General features: G+C 38.0%; 2 protein-coding genes across 7 annotated transcripts in view; both read right to left on the bottom strand.

Moving 5' to 3' along the window:
* Positions 1-25,137, bottom strand: part of LOC309706849 (uncharacterized protein) — a 464,381-nt gene that overhangs the window by 205,513 nt on the left and 233,731 nt on the right. The gene's annotated exons all lie outside the window — the stretch shown is intronic.
* cdh22 (cadherin 22) overlaps positions 5,689-25,137 on the bottom strand; it is a 193,406-nt gene continuing 173,957 nt past the window's right edge. For 5 of the 6 annotated variants that reach the window (XM_082533757.1, XM_082533756.1, XM_082533755.1 and 2 more), the window contains 4 exons: positions 16,769-16,886; positions 13,131-13,280; positions 12,756-12,857; positions 5,690-7,840 (listed from right to left, as the gene is read on the bottom strand). In XM_082533757.1, the coding sequence (XP_082389883.1) occupies positions 7,308-7,840; positions 12,756-12,857; positions 13,131-13,280; positions 16,769-16,886 (903 nt within the window). In that variant the 3' untranslated portion in view covers positions 5,690-7,307. Of the gene's footprint in view, positions 7,841-12,755; positions 12,858-13,130; positions 13,281-16,768; positions 16,887-25,137 lie in introns of all 6 variants that reach the window. The other variant, XM_082533760.1, reaches the window with a different exon arrangement.

The raw sequence follows: 25,137 nt of genomic DNA, 5'->3' as shown, positions 1-25,137 counted from the left end.
ACTTCACAGTTTAATATGCAAGAATGATATATAAATATGACAACGTGAAGCATTTTCTTACATTATTAATGCACTTGTTTGTAACTTGAGTCAGTTTTTAGAGTACCATTTATGGAAATTCAATCAAAACTTTTGTTATTGTATTTATGTGTTTATTTAAAGACTGCTTTGCAAATTGGTTGAAAGGTGGCATGTTTAAAATAAGCATGCACAGAGATATCAAAAACTACAAATCACGAGAAGAACACAGGAACGGACAAAACCAATGACTTTGTTTTTAAAAAAGCAGAATGTTTGTCTGCATGCTTGATTTAATATATAACTGAGATGGGAGGCGATTCCTCAGAGCCATTAACCCTGAATTGAAGACGACGGGAGAAGACAAAGAAGATTACATTGGCTCTGATGTGCTTGATCCTATTCAGAAATGCATTATTTCTAAATGATAGTGAACTTGGAGTTGTATTCCATAGAGTGGAATTCATCAATTTAGGTAATCGTTAATAGTTTGTATGATAAAATCCGCTTCGTGAAATAGAACAAGAATCTAGAAGTGAAATTTGCAGAAAACCTTTGAACCAGAAATGTGGTGTGGGATTAAGTATTAATTTATTGACTATAAAAAAAACCTATTTATTCATTTGTTTTTGCTTTTTTTTTTGACAGATGTTTTTTATACACTTGAGAGCATTAGCATACAGTTTTTTTTTAGCACTTAAATGTTAATTTCTTGTGCTTGAAAGCTCTGAAATAATAAATCCCATAACACGTTGTATGTAAAAAGTCTGTATAGTGCCAGTCTTATCTATAGTTCACAGGGAGATGTCCTCCTTTATTTAAACTGACATAACATGTGGCGGAATACTTAAATCTAATAACACACAGGCAACGTCGGATCAGCTGTCTGCTACACAGCCAATGTACAGTGACTTACAGAGGAGTCGTCATTGACCAGTAAATCAGATCTGCACACTGACTCACTGCTGCAAAGACAATTGGCAGGTGCAGCTTTTAATACAATCTTAATCTGCAGTATCTTTGAAAAAAAATGCTTGTTGGTGTAAGTGACCGACTAGCTCATTTCCTGGCCATGAAGCACAGCTGTTTCTGTTAAAGCTGTGCCATGCGTTATTGCTGTAGTCGGTCCGTCACGGGCACCAATGCCAATATATACACTGTATGTATCAGTCTGATGTTAGCACGTTGTAACAAAACAACAGTATTTGAATTCAAATGAATAAGAATGTGTAAACTCATATCCTCAGTTTTGAAATCTGTTTGTCTCATCACTTAACCCATAAGCTTTCATCCAATGACACTAACAAATGAAAAGATGACTTTGCTTAGGTAAAATATACTTTAGACACATCTTACCACGTGGTGTCACTAAATGGTCAGAGTTTTGTACAGTCTTTAGGAGCCTTGAATGATCGACTGGTTGCTGGCAATGGTTGCTAGAAGCTGCTGGCTCTTGCTGGGTTGCTGCACCAAAAAGCTAGTAAGTGCTTTGGTTGCTGGCAGGTTCCCATAGTATTTCATGTTTGTCTGCAAATACTTACTAACTACAAGCCAAGCAGTAGTAAAACTGGGAAAAATGTGTTTCAAACTGGAAGTTGAGAAGTGTTGTTACCTCCTTCCCTACCTGGTGGTTTCCAGGGGATTGCTGACTGATAGGCTGGCCTGGGTGATTGGGGCATCAACAATCATCTTCAGCCTGTATGGTAGTACCCACTCACAACCACTTGGAGAATAATTATTTTTTCCCTTGCGACAGGTGGTTGACAGATGGTCGTTATTCACTTTATTCACCTGACCTTACATTTTTAGACATCCAAAATGGTGACCAAATGAATGTCACAGTGGTCATGTGTTTGCATAACCTTAATAGACTCCAGTCAAAATAGACACTACAGACAACAATAAGTCTTTCAAAACCATTACTTGTAAAGTGTTTTTCAGTTTAACTTTCTGTATTAACCTCTCCCTGGATTTAGTGATTTTATTCTTATTTTACTGTTTTCAAGATGTTTTAGAAGAGCAGTGTTGTGTGGGTGGGTGTTTAACCCACTATTAATTAATGTGCAGGAAGGACAATGACAAGGGTACATTATTGACTCATCTCCACAACTTCCACTCTATGTTTGTTACGAATGTTTAAAGAGCTCTAAGTGTGTGTCTGACTGAGGCCAGGGCTGGCTGAGCCACATCAATGACTGTATAAATATATGTTTTCTACAGTCAGTGAGCTACACACACATGCAGAGCAAAGAAGCCACACCAGACAGGATGAAGGAGGTCTGAAAATATTAATTTGTGCTTTTGAATGTAACGGTCCTGAAACATTTGGAAAATAATGTTGATTTTTCTGTTTCAGTGCTTTGGTCTTGCTAATGCTCTTGTCATTCACTCTTGTTCAACCATAGCTTTTATTTAGCCAGAAAGGAATGGTAGTGTTTAATATGTTTACCATCTGTCACTATAATTGCTGCATATCAAACATTTCTCTGAGAAAATACCTACACATGAATGCATATCTGAAAAATAAACCTTTCTATACCAAAATAAAAAATAAAAAATTAACAAGCGCTTCAGGCTGACCTAATTCACCTGACTAACATTTTAAAACGCTTTCACATCCTTGGACGTAAAACAATGTCATTCTGTTGATAATGCTGCTCTTGGACAAGGTCTATATGCACAAGGTGTCCTTTGGCAATGGTGCACAGCCAATATTAGACACAAGATATTATTAGACATTAGGCAGAGATAACATCTTTTAAAGAGCAATAAAACCCTTATTAGAAGGTCAGAGGGGGTAGAGAGGAAGTAAGCTGGAACTTTCAGAGCCAGGAGATCACAGTTTGTGTCCCTTTTGGGAGTTCTGTGTTTTGCACTGTACCTGGTTAGTTTCAGATACTGAAAGCTGCTTTACAAAAAGATCATAGCTTAGGTTAAAATATGCCCCTTGACAACAGTAACTCTGCATGTTGTAAAAAGAAACACCCCTTTCATTTAAATGTGACGAGATGGGAGCAAGACACCTGTTTCCCTATTGCCATAAAGAGACCTTCTGTGTATCTGTGAGACACCAGCAGCTTTGATAAAATGGCGGAAACAGATGAAAACACGAATGACTCGATTTATAGGTAGCGGGATCATGACCGCCCAAAGAAATCAAAAACAAAGGATGGAAAAAAAAACAGGCAGTAGAAACCTGCTAATTCTTTGAGGGATGCATTACATCTTGCTTGTTGGAAATTTTTAGGTAATAGTTATTTTGAATTAGACCACTGTAGATCTTTAACACAATGCAAATTAATTAATAAATAAATCATGGAATCATTGAATAAGGCACAAATAATCTCTCCAGGCTTTACTGAGCTTTACTGCCTCCTCAGGACTCGTCGCTGGCTACTGCACACATTTATTTCTTCATGAGCCAGTGCACAACCTCTGATCCTCTAGCAGGGCTGTGTTTACTTATCTAAGACTTAAAATCAAAAGAAGGGGTAACTGGGATTTTTCCCATTAGGACCTTTGTATAAGATAGTGGACTCTGCCCAAGGACCTCAGGCATTGCCAGAATCAATATTATCTTAATGTTTTTTAAAAAAGTACACATTTTTATGTGATGGTGGCAGTGTTGCCTCAAACTGAAAATGAATTATTTGAGAATAATGTGCTTTTCACTGTGGAGTCTGTGTGTTATCCACTGTCCTGCTTGGGTTTCTTCCCACAGGTATGCTGAAGCAGATTTATTCATGGCCCCTTTTCTATATGATTTAGACCTGTGGCAAACCTGTCCAGATTGCAGCCTGCCTCACCCCAAATGTTTGCTGTCAATGATTTTTCTCTTTCAGAACCTGAAGTAGAATAGAAAATGGATGTAATTAGATTTTTTTTTAGTATCATTTTTTATACTCATGATGTCTTGTGTGTTTTATCTGACAAAGCTTTTAATTAATTTTAATTCTGAGCTTTGAATATGCTATACAAATAAATGGGAGCCTTGTTTTTGATTCAGATTTGTACTGAATGATTTCATTGCAGACCCAGGTAAAGCGCTGTCACACAAGCGTGAGAGAAAAGTCATGGTCATTATCTAATCTTTGAATGAAACGCTTCTCTGCCCATGGAAAAGGTGTCATTTTGTGAAGAAAAAGACATACAATTTTCTATCCGAGTCCAGTTTTTGTAAAGAGTGAGTGGCCATCTATCTATTGTACTCATCTCATTTTATTAATTCACCTTGTCAGAGTGCTGCATTTGTAGTCTGGTTTGCTTATGCAGTGTACTTGCACTGCATTTTAGCTAAATGAATTTGTTTTTACACTGCTGAAGGTGAAAGCTTTGTTTTTAATGCCTGAGAAAAAAAAACACTCAAAAAAAAAACTAATGCTATTCAGCTATTAGGCTATGTGTGATTGATATTTTCAGCAGCGCACATTCATATTTCCCCAATGTTTAATCAATTGTCATTACCCAGCCAAGTACAAAGAGAAGAGGATATTTAATTTGCACACAGCTATCCCCCTGGAGAACTGTCAATCACCAGCCATCTATCTACATAACTAATGACTGGCCTCATGCTGCCCTTGGAGTTGGGGGGATATTCTGATTTATGGAAATGCATTCATATGTTCACATGTTCAGGTCATCACTGCATATTGACACTTTCCTAGACGGTGACGGAAGATGAATGAAAGGCTCATTTGCATTTTCATGGATGTACAGTTGCAATTGGAGGATCTCATTTCCCCTAAATATGGGCTTACTCTTCAACCTCAGCTTTTACAACATTAGTCACATGACCTCTTTGACTGCAGATTTTGGTCACCTAGACAACATTGTGGTCTACATAGTTTGTTTAAAGGACATTTACATGCAACCCTTCCTTTATGATTGTGAGTAGGGAGCTCATGCTGACCTACATTTGTATAAATCCATCCAGCGTACGACATTTGCTTGTCAGTGAGCAAATGCTGTTAGGCTAAAAGCTATGATTAATAATGAATGGCCAACCACTCCTTGGCACAGATGCACAAATAAATACAAACACTGATGCAGTATGGATCAATACAGTATAATAGAGTACAATGCATATTGATGAAGCCAGGGATGTAAAACGTGATTTAAATTGTGAAATCAATTTGAGTTTCTTCTTTAACATAACTTAATTACTGGTGCACAATTTTTAAAGACTATCCATCCATATGCTAATTACAGAATTTTTCTGTAGTTATTTTTTTGACTGAAATAACTACAGAAAAAAAAGAGTTGCAACTATTCTGCAACTGCAACAACGTGAAGTCAAGTTGTGCTGCTGATTGTGGCATCACTGCTATACTTGTAAAATAGTGTGGCAGCATATATTTTGTCATGCTGCTGTTACTTTAGTTTTGTAGAATAAAAGTCTAGCTATACCTTTTTTTTGTCGAGCAGTGATGGATGAGTTATGTTTGAAACATAGTTCAATGTCACTTCTTAGCAAACTATGAGTGGATACAGTAGCGCTACTGAAAAAAAACTGACATTTCTTTGAAACCCAGTTATGAAAGGACTTGAATGTGAATCCAAGCCACTGTCTGAAGGGCCATTTTAGCAGCAGGTCAGAAAGATAAAAGCAACTTCATAAACCTCAGCATCCTCTGGTGACTACGACAATTACTGTAGTTTGGCAGAAGGCAGCCAGGAGGGATACACGCTGAGAGGAGAGTCTTTGTTTGGCTGTGGCCTGTCATATGGTCTGTTTGTTTCCATCTACAACTATTCTCTGAATCTACCCCTGGTGTAAACAAAACCTAGCTCCACAATTATTCATAATTCAGCAGACATCTTCAGCAAACAAGTGGCAAACAATAATTAGTAACAGAGATACTCTATTTACTTTATCTCCGTGATCTCATTTACAAAGCAATTCACTGAGTAATTTAGTTTATTGCACCAAGGGAGATGTAGTTTTTACCAAAAAATCAAATATTTATTTAGCTTTTTTTTTTTTCATTTTCCATACATTTGCAAGTTAAGGTCAACACTGAAAAGGCTGTGGATACCAGGTGGATGTGACCACTTCCTTAATCACATTATCCCATAAAACTCTTTCTTTAATTAGACATAACCGTTCTTCCCTTACCCCAAAGGAAATAAAATGTCAAAAGGAAAATTAAACATCTCAGGATATGAAATAAACCGAACATATTGTACACATTCACACACAAATCTGGAATAAAGATTGGCTCCCTGTAGGACAAGGCTGGGCATCAGCCAATTCCAGGAAAACAGTCATTTTGTTTTGTCTTAAATCACTGCTGCGGTTTGTGCCTTATTGCCTTAAAAATGGCTGTGGAAAGGATAAGAAATGATTAACACACATTTTTTTCTCAGTTTGTCACCATAAACTCCCCTCCTTTTTTTTATAAATCACTAAAATACAGCAAAAGTGCATCAGTCTTTGCCATTCAGACTAAACTGGCAGCTGTTTTCTTCGGCAGTTCTATTATTCAGTGTGTTGCCTCTGTTCTAGTTTCCTTTGCTTTTCGGATATCTGTTTGAAGTTGGTTATTATTTTACAAAAGTGGTCATAGAAAATAAATAGAAATATTTTCCAGAATGTAATTTTATATGACCCAGATGTCATCTCTTCACTGGTATTGTGTGGACTCCCCTGCTAATGCAGTTCTTCTTTCTTCCATGTTGTGTCGTTTGATTCATGATGTCCTTTTCCCCTCACTTTTTCATTAACACTTTAGCAGAGTTCACTCTTGTAGTTACCATAGTGAGCATGGTATAAATAAATAAATAAATACATAAAAACAAATAAATACATAAATATTTCGGCATCAAATAAATACATGACACTTTACCTTGGCATGGTTTAACCCCACCCATGTAATGCTGACAGTCCGTCTTTTAACTTAAAAGAAATGTTCTTCTTTCCTGAGAGAAACAAGCTCTCCCTTTGCACACGGTTAAATAGCAGTTTTAGATATCGCTCATTCTCTTCCTTATTTCATATGATCACCAGAGCTTTTTAATTTAAATCTTAAAACTCTCACACACAAGAAAATACAAACAAGCGTAAAAAAAAGAAAGCAAAAAAAAAAAAAAACCTCTCAAAGTTTTCTCAAAGGAGTTCAAAGTCTGAGACTGGGAATTTTGCTAAAGAGATAAAGAGGTGGTACTCTGACTTTAATGAGTACATAGACTGGCTCTGATCTCAGTAGCCTGCCAGAGGGTGAGAAGGGGAGAGAGATAAGTAGGAGGAAGAAGAGGGTGTTTAAAAGTGTCTCTGCTGAGAAGAAGCTGTGCTAGGACCTTTCCTCCTCAGGGTTTCCTGGTGCGTAGTAGCCTGCCAGTTGCCTGAAGCGTGGTCCCCATTCGCTGAGATAGGAGAAATCCTGTTCTGAGGTGGTGGACAGTGTATGAATGGAACTTAGCGAAAGCGCCGGTGAACTGGTGCCCTCAAAGGCGTATGTCTGGAAGGAGTCATATGGTGGCACTGACAGGTCAGCATCAGCCTGCTCCACCTTCTTTCGAATGTAGCCTTTGAAAAGGGAAAAGTCTGTTGCTGCCGCAGCAGCTGCCTCTGCGCCACTGCCACCCACTCGTTTAGCTTGTATCCACTGTGGCAGTGAGCGGATGTCTGGGCCAGAGTCACAGCTCTTGGCCTCTGGAAAGTCATAGAGGTTCCTCAGAGCACTCATGTCATATGCCTGAGTGTCCTGCTCCCCTCCACCCTCATCATTGTACTTGATGACGTTATCCCTCATGTCCTCCTCGTCCTCTGTCATCCTCTGGCCCTTCCTGTGGCGTTTCAGGGTTAGAATCAGCAAAACAAGAACTGATGGACAGAGAGAGAGAGAGAACAAGAAAGTGAAAAGAGACGATATTTGTAATTCTACATTAAAATAACATATTCAATTCAATTCAGTGAATAGATTTTAAGACAAACACAAAAACACATATATCCACAAACGTTCCCACACATGAATTCTCGTGCTTTGGTAAAACACAGATAAAAAGGTTCTCATTTACAGGTTTCTCATCACACAGAGGCTTAAACATATTGCATGCAAAAAGTGAATCCCTTTGACATTTTGTGATGAAAAAACACATAAAATGCCTACAGGTTCAGGCCCTTTTAAAAAAAAAAAAAAGTCCTATCAGTCTGTTAATCTGACTGTCAAACTGTCTCTTTCGCATCTTCAACCCATCTGGATTGTCCACTTCATCTTAAACAGTCTTTTTCAGCCATCTGCTAACTCACCGCCGGTGGCTAGGGTCCTTGCAGTCTAGTCTACCTCCCCTTCATATGGGGTTTCATTCTATGATGTTGCTTTTCATCTGAGTAAAATGCTTCTATTTTGCATGCTCAGGTTTCTGCAATAAATTCCGCTTGTTACTTGTTCTCTTTCTCCTTACTGAGCTAAATGTGTATGTCGAGCATACACTGCACATGATGGATTTGCAAGTGCTTTCCATAGGAAAGTTTCTAAATACACCCATAGTAACTTTGATTTCACCTCTCGGGGCAAAGGCACCGCAGGGGAAGATAATATATTATCAAGTTTTACATTTCAAATGCATGAGCATTGATTTTTCAACATCTTGATTGCCTCGCTCAGAAATATGATTCAAAAGGCTTAATGGAGACCAATCTGTATATCAATACTCATCCAAGTCAAGTGAAAGTAAGAGTTTTTGTTTCTTCAGCTAAGAAATTGAGGAGACCACTCAGAAAGAGAGATAAATGCTTAAAAGTCTTGATTAAAAAGAATTGTGATAGATCCTGTTATGGACTAATGAGATGAGAGGAAAACAAAGGCTGTATGCACAGATAAATCAATCTGGCTTCAATTTCAGCTTAGTTGTTTTAATTACTGCCTTCATTTGTGATTAGACAAGTCTCACTTAGCTCAGACACCCACCCTCTAACTTCGTCATCCCTCCTCAGGGCTGCACTTTTCCCTCTGAAACTTCCACCAGATTTGTCTCAGATTTGCAACAACATTAAATGTCATTTACAGTGATGGTAAAAACTTATTAGAGCCAGTTATTAATGAATGATGCACACTGGGGAGTGTGACAAAGATAATGAACAACTCAATTTTGAGTAGTGGGATAAACAGCAATCTAGCTGCTCTTTGATCAGGTTATTAGCAAAGAAGAATGTGCAAAGGGATTTTTCTACAGTGCATAGTAAATACTCTGAAAGACAAGGATAAAAGTACTTTATTCTGATGTGCCTGTCAATACGATTGTACTAACATTCATTTATTAAAATAAAAGGAGAAAAAAATCTACTGTAGATCAAAAACTGAACTGTACAACAGCATCAAAACAGCTTCTGACTCACTTCCTTGGTATTTTGTTATCGTAATGCACATTCGTTGTTGTTGTTGTTTATTTTTGTTCATGAAAAACGATGGTCTTTCGCTTCTGAGGGCCATATTTCACAAAAACCAGATTATAAATGGCAGCACTGTCCTGATTCACAAAACACTGCCAATTGCAAATTGCTGACAAATTGGCAAGTACTACAACACTCTTGCAGGCTCAGAATTGTTTCTGTCTCTAAAATGGAAAGCTAATTATTCTACTCTCCCGTTTTACAATATAATCTCAATAAGGGAAAAGAAGTTGCCTGGCATGTTCTCTAAAATGCTTTGTTGTACCTACAGTATTTTTTTCCTTTTAGCAGGCACAATAAGCAACAGCTCCAAAGGGATGCCAGTGAAGGGACATTCAGATAGATCATTAAGCAGTACACATCATGCATCTTCTGGAACAGATAGCCTAAAACAGATGCCTACAAGCCCACAGAGATAAAAAGACTATCAATTATAATGGTGCCTGTGCTGTCCTGGATGGCACATATTGTTTGATGCCCTGAACCCAAAATACCCATTCATACATTGTGAAAATGAGCTATAGTGACGTTGTTTCCGAGTCAAAATAGATGGATGTTAGAAATAGGTGCTGTGTACAGGAAATCCATACATGTTAAAGCATGTATATTAATATGCATAAGGGCACGGAAAATGTGACGCTGAAGGTCATATGATTATATTAATAAATATTTCACCTTTCTTCCCATCTCATTTCTTTGTACACCCTACACAACATTAGAATATAATAGTGATGGGATCTATACAACGAGTTGTTGCTGTTCTTCACTATTCTTCACATTAGTGTGAATTTAGAGTAATTGTCTTAGTGCTTGGTTAGTATGCATGGCTGTGTGTGCCACAGTTTACCACAAACCGTGACTCTTTCTTCAGCCGCCTGGCAATTAATTTACCCAATTCATACAGGAGAAGAATAAACACAATGGCTACAGACACCGTATCCCAGTGGAGCCCAGCAAACAATGTAAGAAGAGAACAACTGTACATATCAGTCAGAGATGATGAATAAAATCCAATTCAAGATCAGCAAAGCTTTTTAGTCTGTGTCACAGCTCTGTAGGCAATGAACCCCCTGGGTGTTTCACTTTACAAATGAATTTTAGGGCATTTATAGCAATTGAAAAACAATTACCAGATAGGAGGTAGGAAACTATGAACTCCTAGGTGCAGAACAGCCTCCCTTCAGTAAACTGTGTTAAAGAGTATGTGCTATTATGTGGTATTCTGAAGCGAAGATGATCTGATAGCCTCACTTTTCAAAAACCCTCCTAATGGAATTTACCTTTTAGGTATACAGATGCTTGAATTGAAAGCCACTGAAAACATATTTAACTAGGAGATTAGCACGTCTAAATTTCAATTCAACACCATGTACAGAGTTTACTCTTGCAGGAAGCATATGTACCTGCGCATAGCTGTCTCTTATACATACAAAGCTGGTCCCTATGTGTACAGATGTTGCGATAAGCGTTCCTGACAAGACGGTTAATTTACCCTTGGGCTGCGCTGGTTGCCCCCATGCGGGAGTTCATCACAAGCAGATGGGAGGTAATTGGAATAGATGCATGCAGATGCTGCAACGCAGTGAAATGGATTCATCACATCAGGCCTATAAATGAACTGATGGAGGGATTGTTTGTTCGTAAGGTAATTAGGCAGAAATTTGTTTTCATTTTTCTCATCACCCAACAATTGATATAATAGAGGTTGCCCAGTCTCTGGAGAGAGTGCTAGCTTGTTGGTTAGGCAGTCAGAGTGTATATCTGCAAATGTGGGAGAGAGAAGATGATGTGCACACAATAACGTTGAATAGAGAGAATGAATTACATTGCAGTTACTAGGAGTGGAGTTGTTAATCTAGGTTTGCAATTTGTATAGGTGTATAGCATGTTATGTGGTATAGTATGAAAAAGGAAAAGAGGAAAGTGTGCAGCTGAAGTGATACGATTCCTGTCACATGTCCCACTCTAGTGTTGTTATTCACACTACATGATAGTTGTGAAAACAGTGTTTATCCCCCTGATCCTAACCCCTGCAGTCCTGAGATTTGACTGTCCACATGATGACTAGCAGAATGTAGGCGCTTTAACCTAGCATGTCCTTCAGCTTTTTATATGAGGCACATTTACAGGCAAGAGAATGGCACGGATTACTTACACCATCGGAATAAAGAAAAAAACTGCATACTGCTTGTTTTTGTTCACTAAGCCACCCATTAAATAAAATATTTTGTACAGTCTATTTTCATGCACAGAATCGAGGTTTTTAGTAGTTTAAAGGCCATACCCAGGTTTTTCAGGGGGATGCAATGTTGCTCAGAGTACCATAACCACAATACCAGAGAAACATTTTTATAGCCAGCAGAGGTTGCCTTAGATTTGTACACAACATTTTGTTGAGGCTTTTAAAGCCATGATGAATAAATGATGCTCTGCTTTTGAAGTTCACTGCAGTAGATGTCTCAGTTAATGGAGACAGAGTTTTAACAACTCTCATTAGAAAAGCTCTTAAAAGAAATAGTTAGCGATGTTATTCACAGTTGAGTCTGCATAGTGTCACATCATCCATCACTCAATTCCTGTGCAATGTAAAGTGTGTCGAGGAACGAGCGAGGGAAACAAAACACTGTGACAGCGCTGTGGTCTCATGCTGTCTCCAACATTGGAGCTCCAACATGTACAGAAGGGGAAAGTGGGAAGGAAACTCATGAAAATTTAAAAAATGGCAATATCAAACATCTCTTAGGGGGTTAGCATATGCATTTATGTGTGCTAGGAGATGCACATGTGTATGTGTCTCTCTATAAAAATCCAATAATTTCTGGAAAGCCCATTTAAAGCCTCTATTCCAAGTGCTGAGGCTGCTCTTTTAAATGTTTGCTTTCTCAAGACGACTTTCACTTCACTCCCATTCATTCCATCACAGTCTGTGTTCCAGGGATCAAAGTAGCTTGATATTGTTTACAAAACTAGATGTCATCTGTGCCTCTTTCTTCTAGTGAAAGCAGCAACAAAATGTGTTTTTGATCTGTTTTAATGTCTCTCATTTAAGTTTTTAACAAATATGCATTTTCAGTTCAATTATATATGGATTAAATATAAAACTGACCAGTCCAATAAAAGGTAACATGACTGTAGGAATTAATGACAAAAAGGCACTGAGCTTGAATTGATGTCTTTAGGCCCAGCTGTCAACTAGTTGATCCCACTGTGATTCCACTGAATCTCAAAGTAACCATCCCAAACTAAGCATTACAGCAAAAAAGCAAACGAATGAATCCATACAAAAATTCAACATACAGCAATACATTCATCTTCCATGCATTTATAAGAACATTCACTTGCTTACCTATTAGTATAAGCATGCACACCAGTAATGCTATAAGTGCCCCAGGACTGAGAGCTGCACTCATTACATAGGCTGTGGCATTGCAGGACTGGATGGCTCCATCTGCATTATAAAACATAAAAGGAGCATTTACTTTGCAAATTCAACACAAGCAGTTTGTCAAAGCCTCATCTTGTAAAGAAAATGTCTTTTATCATGTATATATTATGATTTTAAGAGTGTGAAATCTCTGTAGAGGACCATTTTGATGCAAATTTATGCCCTTGTGTTATTTTGTTGTTTGGCATGTAGATGACCTTTTAGCACTCCCGCTTCTGCAGAAGGTGACAGTGATGATAATGTTAGTAATGGTGCAGCTCATACAGCAGCACTCACCTGTGTCACAGCCGCAAACACGAATGGTCAGGGTGCCTGTGGAGCTGAGGGAGGGAGGCCCACTGTCAACCACTAGAATAGGCAGGAAGTACACGTTCTGCTCATGGCGGTTAAAGCCTGACCGCTGAGTCCGGATGCCAGCTGTGTTGTCTGGGTCAGATATGGGTTGGGATCAGAGAGAAGGTAAAGCAGAGAAACACATATTAGTGTCTTTATGATAAATAATACCATCTATGTCTCCTTGATAGTGTCTAGCTTTTACTAGCCTTCAGTAAATTTCATGGAACTCAAATCAGTAAGTTTATTATCACTGTTGTGGTTTTTTGTCTACTTTGCCCATATGGAAAAGATATACATAAATCTTATAAAGTTTGTATCTGTCTTGTGTGAAACTTGTATGAAAAGCATATAAGAGTGAAAACAGATATAAGATCCCTTGAAAAATTATATAATGAAACTTGTATGTTTTGGATACTTACTAAAACAATGTATGAAAGTAATGAGAAAGTGGCCACTTTCATGAGTAAATCATGTAAGCCTTATATGATTTACTCATGAAAGTGGCCACTTTCATGAGTAATCACATACAAGTTTTTACTATTTCTTTTCCATATGGGTGTACTTACATCTGCACTGAGAAAAGCAGTAAAAGAACTACTTGTAGAAGTGTTGTTCACTCAAACTTAAATAAATAATTATAGTTTTCAAGACTTGAAAGTTGACAATAATTCCAAATAGAAGTAACTCAAGTAGAATAAATAATTTTAGTCGGTGCACAGTCCAAGGTTTCCAGATAAAGAATGTCAAGTTTAACCTGAGGTTAAACTTTTATGGTAAAATAAACTGCTTTTATGCCATTAACATTTAACATGTATCTTCTTTTTCAAAAGCAAACAACAAGAGGAGAGGAAATCACTGTGAAAGCCACTGTGTGAAATTAAACTTTACTTGTGTATGTACAAGCTCTCTGCCAGAGACAAAGATAAATGTAAGTCAGAATACAGGATGAGGCTTTGACAAATAGAGTCAGAGTGGCTTCGTGGGTATACTTGCATAGAGGATAGCAAGTAATTCATCTCTTCAAACGTATATCACTGTTATTCGTGTTGTCTTGGAGCTCCTCTGACACATGTAGAACAATTTTCATATTACCGTTTAAGTACGGGAAGCCTACACCTCAATTTGTCCTTTTGACTTTAACACAGCATTCCATTCCACTGCTGCACGGAAAAGATTCTCCCTGCATCTGCTACAGTCTGTATCCAACAGTAACAATGTAATTGATCACTTAATTTGCCAGTCCAAATGAACACAACAGTCTGAGACTGTATGCCTCTGAAAACTTTAAAACACCCCCACACCACGTATCGTTTAATTTCTGTATCCGGAAGGATAATTAGATTAGGATTCAGTTTTCAATTCTTTTTTATAACAAAATGTGTATTTTTATTTTCCTTTTAAATTTGTCTTATGTATCTTTTTAGCATGCTACGGGGCATTTCACCCATAACATGAAGGCAGTTTGTCATGTAGCAGCAAATTATATTTGTTGAGATAAGGTTTTGCTTTACAGACGACCAGCAACAACTTCAAAGAGTTTACCAACATGAAAAAAATGCCTTTTCATCATTGTGTGTCAAGACTTGGAGACAGAACGCAATGTGAGGCCATGATAAGGAAGAGAAGTGACAGATTGAAAGTGACAAGCTGACAAATGTGTCCATGAAAAAAAGGCAGTGTAAAAAAGAGGGGTAGAAGAATCAAAAGTCTGAGTGGTATTTTGTTTGCCTCACATCAAAACATATACATGTTCTGAGGTGTTGTTTGTGGGCTTGTAGGCTACATATATATATTTATATATGAAAGTTGTGTATTTTTTCCAGGGAAATAGGGTGACATTACATCTAAGAATATATGTATTGTGATTATTTACCAGTTTCCATAATCACCTACATAGAAGGCAGATATTGTAAGCAGACACTGATAACCTTTATGATTCTCCAATGTGTGTGTAAGTGTGCATTTTTTTGTGAAAAGGCAGAAAAACACTTGTGGTATACTTCTGCTGTCCCCAGTGTCTGTATCTTTATTATTGTGTTATATTTGTTGGATTCACATTTAAGCGAGCGGAACTGCAGCAGACCTTGCTGCCTCCTTTACAGTGACATTTCTGTGGCTCCGGCTGCTCCCCTGACATTTTCCTGGTGTCAGATCAATCTTGATTTAGCCAGTTGTCACATTCACTTAGGTACACATATCTAAACGACGGATCTGCAAGTGCATTTGCAAAAACACAGACAGGCATGGAGAAGCTCATCTTCCTGACAAAGCAAAGTCATCACTGGGGAACACTGATTTTAATGTTTCCTTACATTTTGCAGGTAGGTATAAATTTTATGTTCAACACAATATTTGAAAAAAAAAAAGTCATCATTTGAGGAATAGAGAAAAAAATCCACTGTTAAAGTGTTCAAATGTGAAAGATATTCCAAAGCTTAAACATTTATATAAAAGGCTTTGAAAAAAATATAGTCACGGTACAACTCTGCAGTTTATGAGATATACCATAAAACCATAAAAATACTTTTTTAAAATGCAGAGAATCATCCACATACTGGCATGCAATATCTTCTAATGATATTTTTCCCAACTAGCAGGAGCGTAACAGCTGGTGTTTATCCAAAAAATAATAATAGAAATATCTCCCTTTTATGAGACAAAGGTCTAATCACACAAAAAATACACAATTTTCCCTACACCGTAAAAAACATCTCAAACAACTTGTCTTCTGGCAGTTAACTTTATCGGTTATTTTATGTTAAAAACATCAACCATCTGGCACTGGATTAAAATAACGCAGAAACTGTAATTATGTATTTAAATTTATATTTTCACAAAGTTTTTTGAGCAACAGTCTTTTAAGTAAACATTGTCTTAAGGTGCATTTTTAAAAATGGATTTCACCAAATTTCTATATAGTGGTACGGTCCTTGCAGGGTCTATGTATGCGAGTGTCCTGCTGCCTGTCCCCCTTAGGTGCCAGACTACTTAAAGCCAGAACTCGAGTGCCAGAGAGCCTTTTTGGTTTGTAGCTAGAGAGCTGTGTGTGGTGGTTGCTTAGTCCTGCTCTGTGAAGAGGAGTGTCTGTTTTGGTGATTCAGCCTTTTTGATTTACTTTATAATTCAGTGAAAAAACTCTGGTTTAGTTGTTTCCTGTCTTTAAAAGGCGATAGTGGCTTGTCCGTCTCTTTCAATTTATTTAGTAAGAAAAAATAATACAAACTTTTAAGTTAGCAATTGTGCCTCCTTGTCTCCTTTTTTTTCAACCTGGATACTTTTTGTTACTTTTCCTCATCACTTGGACCTTATAGGGGTCAATTATTAATAATAAAATATTATTAATATTATCACTTCATTATGGTGATAAGTATCAGTTCATTATAGATATGTCACACCTGTGCACATCCAAATCCTTAAACTCACTCATAACAAATATAACACCTGGTCATAGACAGGACTCCTACTTTTACTGTCATTACCTAAAAATTCAATAATGCTGATAATCTTATCGGCATAGCTGCACAAATACTGAATGCTTATTCACACATAACTTTAATTTAGGATCTCTACCCTCTTACCTTTCAAATCCAACAGGGAGAAGTACCGATTGCTGGAGGCTTCAGGGGCAAGATTGAAGTAGAAACGATGTCCAGACTGTGGCTCGTCCCTATCCACCACACTGATGGTGTGAATTAACTTAGGAAAGCAAAGAAGAAAAAGTGAAATAAAGTAACAAGAAAGAAGGCACAGATGTTAAGACTTTTCTACCCATTTCAAATAAATGTATATATAAAAACACTTTGCATTTCAAATATTTCTTTTATAAACGAGAAACTGATGTGGAACGAGTGTACTTGGATGCAACAGACTAAGAAAGCGTCCGATATAACAGAGTAGTTTAAAGGGACTACAGTTGCAAAGAGACTGAAAAAAAATCCTTTCTAGAAAGTTGACACAGCAAAATAATAAAAAAAAGTCTTATGGTAGAAATGCAAAACTGGCATAAAATATCTCACTAAAAAGAGAAAAGAACTAAGAACAGAAAAAAAGAGCCAGAGTCAGAGACACTCTCTGATGTTGCCATATTTGTGCTAAGAAGGAGTAAAGTCAAAATGGAAATGTGTAGGAGAACAGAAAGAAAGACAGACTAGGTGGGGGTGTAGTTCTCGTATCTAATGCAATAATAGTGATCCACATTCAAAGATAAAAATCAACTGTGATCCAATTTTGAGAACTCTGTGTGGATACAATAAGGTGAGATAGGATTCACTGTGAGCTGAACAGACATCAAACAGCCCCTGGAGATCCTTTCACCTTAACATGGGGCCCTCAGTGACAATTCATCTTCCTCTCATCCTATTACTCCACAGCCAGCATGAAACCACGAGCTGATAAATGATATTTTCACATCACATCCATCGGCTCTGTTTCTGTGTTTCCTCTGCCAGTACACAACCTCTAAGACCATGTCATTACTATTTTGATTATCTTCATCTTTGTTTATTGCAAAACAATCACTGGGTTTAGGTAAATAAAATAAACCAAAAACGCTGCAGACAAAACAGTACCTCTTCAAACTTGTTTGTTCAAAATAAATGTCAAAATGATCTACATGACATGGATGTTACGATGGCACTAGATGAAAAATATTTGTGATGCATGTGTGATATAACTTAAGTTATTTATTCACCCTTCTTTTTATATTAATGCATGTTATCTTAGCCATGTCTTCCAGCTGCCATTAACTAAATGATGTAAATATTTTCATAATAACTGATTTCATACAACCCACACTTAGTCAGATGAGTCACAGTTTGAACCACACTTATCTTAAAAAGTTTTTTTTAATCTCTTGAATCTCTCCCTTCTCTATTATGCCCATCCATGTGATTTCTGCACTTTAATATTAAATAAATATTAAAATTAATTGCACCTTCCTCGGTCTCTTGTTGGGACTGCTATCCCTCCAGCAGTTCTCAATGGCCACTAAACTTTATTCAACAAGGTGCATGAGCATACAGGAAAGGTAGTGGAGGGGCCGGTCAAGTTAAGAGATTTTATGGGGCAAGCCAGTGTCAGTAATGAAAATTAACCAATGGGCAGGTGTCAGTGCTTGTAGTGCCAGCCCTTCAAGCCGACCTGTAGACTGTTTAATTATGTCAACAAAGAGAAAAATAAATTATACTGATCCATTGGAAGATGCAAAGTATGCCTGATTACCAGTCCAGCCCTATCACTACATCACAACAAAGGTTGCTTGAAGTTAAAGATCACACAATAATACAGAGAAATCCACAACAACCAGATGAGACCCTGTGAGAAAGCACTTGGTGACAGGGGGAAGAAAAAACTCCCTTTTAACAGGAAGAAGAAGGAAAAAAATGAACATTTAACATATGTGAGTATGTGGATGATTATTTTAAGCCTCATCACATCTTAATTGTTTGATTTGCAATCAACTTCAGTGGTTCTGATAAAATTACAAAAACAAACAAACAAACCAACAAATACTCATTTTTTTCAGTCATCATCAGCAGCATCATTCTGATTGCAAACACAGCTTCCCTCTGACCTAATCTACATTCTTTAAAGATTTAGGACTTATGCTCGACACTCTGCACTTAGTTGCAAAACACCGCATTATATGACAGAGATAAAGTGTCTAGGCAGAAAATCATTGCATAAAACAAATGATTAAAAATATACATATAAAATGTAAATGGTTGAGAAAGGAATGTGGAACAGGCAATATCTCCTGAAGTCCACCACTGTTATAATTTTTGTAGAACCTTGTAAAAAGACCAGCAAATTTATTTTAGCCTTTATAGTGGGGTTATTTTTTGCAATATTGTTTCTGTTGGTGTTGAGTAGGGCTGCCACAAACGATTATTTTGATAGTCGACTAGTCACCGATTATTTTTGTGATTAGTCGACTAATCAGATCCATTGGACGTAAAACGTACAGCTTATTGCACCAGCAGCATCTGCTCTTATATAACTAGCATTAGCTTACAGCTTTAAGTGTTTAAGGTATGTGCTAACTAAAAATAAAGAAAAGATGATAGTTTATTAAATTTTAATGAAATTTGCAGATTGTTTCGGTGAAGTTTAATAAACTCCTTGCTATCTAAAATATAACAGGACACCGGAGTAAATTCTGGAGCATCTCACACTTCTGATAATCAGCTGTCTGCTTGACGTTTATTCAGCTGTGTAAAAACTATAACTTTAATCTCAGCCAAACCGATTTACTCAGGAACAAATAAAATACTAAAAAAGCCAAACAATAACATTTTTAAGTTATCTAAGTGACTCATATATCATGTTTAACCTGACTAGCGAAAGACGGCGGTGGGTTTGAAAACGATTTGCCGGGAGTCCGGTGTTCTCACAGCTCTAGTGAGCCTTGCCCCCGGCTAGCTATCGAGCTAGTGGGTAACAGACGTCTCCGAAAACGTCGGAGCGCTTTTGAAAATATGCGGTGTCTTGATAAACTGAGCAGATATTTGAGGTTTCCACAGCTACATTCTCGCCTAAAAATATGTTAAACGTGTATTTTGTGACCCAGAAAGAATAATAAGAGTAACATTAAAACTAACTAGCTGCCGCCATTGTTGGAAACTGAGCAGGGCCGCGCTATGAATTCTGGGACACAGCTTCTTCTTCGGGGTTTAACGGCAGCTGGCATCGTTGTACATGCAGTGCTGCCATCTTCTGTTTCAGTCCGTTATTACACTCTTAAATCCTGCTACTCATTCCTGCATCTTTTGGGATCTTACAAAGCTTCAAACGACGCGTCGACTATTAAATCAGTCGTCGACGATTTTGATAGTCGACGTAATCGTGACTAGTCGACTAATCGTGGCAGCCCTAGTGTTGAGGCAGACAAGTTTTATCTTGTACTAGGTGACGGGTACATGTACACACACACACACACACACACACACACACACACACAGAGAGTTCAAAATCAGTAGAGACACACACGACAAACAACCTCCAGAACTCTTAAGTGAGGCATTTTTCAGAATGATTAAAGCAGGTGTTCGACAGTTGTAATTCCTTTGTCTGGTTTCAGAAAAGCACGCAGGATCAGATAAGATCAAGAGAAATGAATCAAGCCATTACTCAGCTGTTAGTCTCTTCTTTTAGATGCAGGATACAGGTGCAGAAAAATGTTAAAGAGTTTTTTTTTTTATTGAACTAAACCCTTCTGTCTTTTCTCTTCACCCGTATGCCTCTTTGGCCTGTTCTCACTGTTTGTCACGGTGATTACCTTTTTCTCTAATTGCTTGTCCTTTACATTTATCTTTTACAAAGTGTCTCCCTTTCATCCTTTTACAAAAATGCGTCCTTCATTCATCATCTGTAAATTGATTATTCAAACAATATTATTGTAGATGTAATCCTTGTGGTTCACATATAAAGTCATCTGCTTCATTGTGTGATTTTAAGCTCAATTTGCCCATCTGTGAGAGAGCCTCATTTATGGCACTGCACAGAACTCTTTGAGCGTGAGTGATGGCTATGCATTACTGTGACTAAGCTACTGCTGAGCACACTTCCGGGCCACAATTGTGCCTTCACAATAAACAGCATCTCAGGATTGACGTTGCATCACAAACACAGAACAGGCTTAGTCATACTAACAGCTCAGGGAGGCTGTTTTGGAAAATATGCCTTACTTTGTAATTACAAAATGCTACAGCATGATTTCAGACTAAATCACTGCTTCTTCCTCAGTGTGGTGCAAAATCTCCACTCACAAATTATAGAAACACATGGACTATGAAATAGTGGCTGTACTCATAAAATGTGATTAAAAAAATGAAAGCATATTATGAGACGACTCAAATCCCACATTTTATATTCAACATTTTTTACACATGAGCCAGTGTCAAGAGAATCATATCAGGATATCGTCTGCAGTTTGCCTTTCTCACGTCCGCCACACACCGTGAGCCTCTCCATATCAGATACGGGCACACTCCTCGAAATACAGTTTGGTTGAGCAATGTGAGTGCTTGGTTACGGTCTGCAGTGCCCAGATAAAACTCCCAGAACAATTTACCTTTACTGTTTTTAACTCAGACACAATCAGACATAACACAGACTTTCTAGGGCACTGGCAAGTCTGTTTAATGTGAGATCATACTGAGTCACATGCAGCTTTGCAAGTTAATGTCAAGAAGCATTAAGAGCGGCATTACATGTGTGTGGTAGCTTAGACATGTAGAATGAGGTTCTATGCCCACAGGGCATGCTTTTTTCCTCAGTGTTATTATATTGTCTTTTTGTTACAATATAAAGCGCCTTGAGCTGACTTAGCGCTTTATAAACAAAATTGAATTGAAAATTGAAAAGTTTTTTTGCACAGTATCTGTCACGGACCCAGTTCCAGGGATTCGGGGTCCGTGAGCAGTGTGGACTACTATTGTAGTTATTATTATTATTATTATTATTATTATTGTGGTTGTTGTTATTATGGTTGTGTCTGCTGTCCTGTTTTTCCGTGTTGGTGTACTGTCAGGTGTTTAGGGGTGTGTGCTTGTGTATGTGAGGGTGCGGTCGTGGCAGGCACTTTTAGGCCTGGTGGGTGTGGCCCTGCCAGCTGACCGGTCCCACCCAGGAATCCACACACACCTGGCGCCGATCAAGCCTCGTCAGAGGAGCTTCAAAACAGTGTGGCTGAGAGCTCCTCGACGCTGGATCGTTGAGTGACTTCCCGTCAGTCTTAAGTGTATTGTGCAAGGTTAGTGCAAGTCTACTGTTAGGTTTTGTACTCACGGCTGCCTTTGGTATGCGTGTTTCCTCAGGAGGAATTGTGGCGACCAGGAGGCAGCACACGGAGAGTACACAGGGAACGGAGACAGAGCACGGAGCACGGGATAAAGGAGAAGACACGGAACGGGAGTTGGGATCGCACGGGGGGATTTATTGTTGTTCGGATTGTCACCACTGTAAATAAACACTGTTGCACTGTAGAGTCCTGCATTTTGGGTCCTCCTTTCCCCACATCCCCACGGTCTGCCAGCGAGACCGTGACAGTATCAGAGGATACAAATCTTCTGTAGCTGTCTTTGGTGAAAAAACACTAAAGTACACAGTGTTTTGTATTGTCAGTTTGAAAATAGGACAATTTTGGATATAGTTCAGCATGACAGCACTCATCAGTGTCACTTCTTTCTCCCTAACCAATCAAAACCAAGAAGAGGTGGGACCTACAATATCAATACTGTCCAGAGTGCCAGAAGAAGAAACTGATTCTAGCTGTCACTGACAAACTAGTAATTTACAATCTAACATCGAAGAAGACGGTTTTGTAACCTAGCAACAATAAGTGCTTCAGAGAAGCGTTCTAAAAATGGGGTCATTCGTGGATCTAGAGTTAAGAAAAAAGAAACAAACAAAAAACTCTTAAGCTATAATGCCAGGATCCAACCTTATACATACTCTAAATGTAAATGATGTTTAATGTAACCCCAAGATATTTTGATATCTTCTTTTCCACAATGATGTGGAAAAATGAGCAATGCCATCTCATTTGCTTTCTTGATTGGAGCACCGTGACTAAAGTTTCCTACACACTTTGAATATGACAAACATTGCCAGTGTTGGTACAAACATCCATGCCACAGTCGGCATGTTGTCACCATCAGAGTTATATGACTGCTTTAATCATGAATTGCAAATTATTTCATGAAAATACTGTAAACCATGGCTCAAATGTTTGCACTGCTGTTTTAAATCTTTGATTTCTTCTATAATCACACTTCGATTCGTTTAATATGAGAATTTAAAGAAGAGCAAAGGCCAAACAAAATTCAAAAAGGGACAAACATCCCCTTTTCTAAAGACATTTGTATTTCACAGAGTATTTTGACCGGCAATAAAATCTTTACGTGTGTGTGTCTTCTCACACAATAACATAGACACAGTGACATAGGGCAAAAACTACCACATATACACAGTGATCTATGAAAAATACAGTTCAGTGTTGTATGCCAAAACGGGATGATAGTTTCTTCTCATCGTTCTCTGAAGCACTGTCAACTTTATTTCTCTCTGAAGGTAAAAGAATAATGAGCAAAGAGAAGACACTATAAGCAATAACTTTATAATCAACCGGGGGATGAATCTACTCCTCTATTTGAAGAATATGAACAACAGTGACGATGTAGTAAATGAGCCATGATCTGCTTTCTGTGACTGTGCCCTCAGTGGGGGGGACTCTCTTGCAGCATCGCAGGGTGAGTGGAAACTAAGTGCCAAGGGAGAGAGTGTAAAGTGAGGGAGAGAAATGAGAGAGGAGTGTGTGGGAGTTTATCGAGCAGCTAGTGAAGCTCCCTCAAGCACAATCACCTAATTAGATTTCTATCTAGCAGTCCCCTTTCCTGACCCCCTTAAATCTCTTGCATCTCTGGAAAACTACAGGGGGAGACTTCCCAAAAGTACACCCCATCTACACTATAGGTGTCTGAACGGTGAAGGTTGTGAGGCAGAGGAGGCTTTCTCATTCACAGTAGAAATCAGCCATTTCATGATGGCAGTGGGGAGGGTAATGAAAAAAATAAATAAATAAACATTGAACTACTTAAAATGTGTAGTGCTGGGTTCATCTCTGAAGCCTGGAATTCACTGCAAGCATCAGCGGTGCGTTTTCAAATGCATCCATTATTCTGAGTGGTGAAAAGCATTCTCCTGTTGCCCAGCGTAGAATTAAACTGACTCAATGCATTGTGCAAAACTTGAGTCACATTGCATGGCCAGACTAGACTGTCAAAAGATGCATGCGAAAAATAAAAAGTAATATTAACTGGCACCATAGAAAAATCGTGAACTGGTTCTTGTAGAAAACCGGTACCCAGCATCCAATTTTTTGAATTTGCTAGTCTGCTTGTTTATCCATCCGATTTCGGGTTGTGTGCCAGAGGAGGGAAATGGCATTGCAGTATATAGTGTGGATATGGACATAACTTTTATTTTTATTGCACAACACTGCGATGGTAAAGTGGAGGAATAAATTTTTCTTGGTGTAATTAACATACTGCATTACTTTTAGGGAAACGCATTCAGTGTAATGTGTGTAATAATTACTTTTTCTGAGTAGAGATCCGAACACTGATCACAACAAACATGCAACAACATTGTATCAATGTAATGTCTTTCGTATGCAGCTTAGCAATGGTGGTCATTGTCAAAGTGAATCAATGAGGAATCGAATCAGTAAGTGATATCAATAATAGAATCAGAATTACTAAATTCTTATCCATTCCCATTCCTTGTTCACAGTACTCAAATGGACTCCACAGTCACCAGATCTCAATCCAGTAGAGCACCTTAGATGGGAAATGTGCATCATGGATATTCGCTGACAAATCTACTGCAACTGTGTAATGCTATCATGTCAAAGTCTAAGGAATGTTTCCAGCATCTTGCTGAAAATTAAGGCAGTTCTGAAGGCACAAAGCCCGATCTGTTACTAGCAAGGTGTGCCCTAACATAGTGTTGTTAAAATATATTCACTTACCAGGTTTTGAGGTAAAAATCTGAATTGCCCTCAAAAGAAAAACTATAGTACTGACTGTCTGCCTTTTTTGAGTGTCTGATTTAAATGGTTTAACTCAATCATTATGACATTATGCTGACAAGTGTCCTCATGTGTTCCTGCAAATAAAAGCTAAGCTCTCCAGAAAAATTACAGAAATTAAGTATATTCATTTTATTCGTTTAGTTACAAAAAAAGCTAATTTAACATTTTAGATGCAGTGACAAATATCATTTGACATCCAGACTTTCTGCCTGAAGAAAAGAAAGTTGTACTGAATGCACAAAGACCTTGATGCTGTAAACACTGACAAGGTTAATTTGGGGAAAAAAAGGAAACTGTGAATATTCAGTCTGTCAAGTCTGCTGGTTCATCTGATTCAACATTCACATTTGAAAG

The sequence above is a fragment of the Aulonocara stuartgranti genome (assembly GCF_965226115.1).
Source record: "Aulonocara stuartgranti genome assembly, chromosome: 5".
NCBI lineage: Eukaryota > Metazoa > Chordata > Actinopteri > Cichliformes > Cichlidae > Aulonocara > Aulonocara stuartgranti.
Note: the sequence above shows the minus strand (reverse complement) of the source record. Positions and strands in the feature narration are given on the sequence as shown.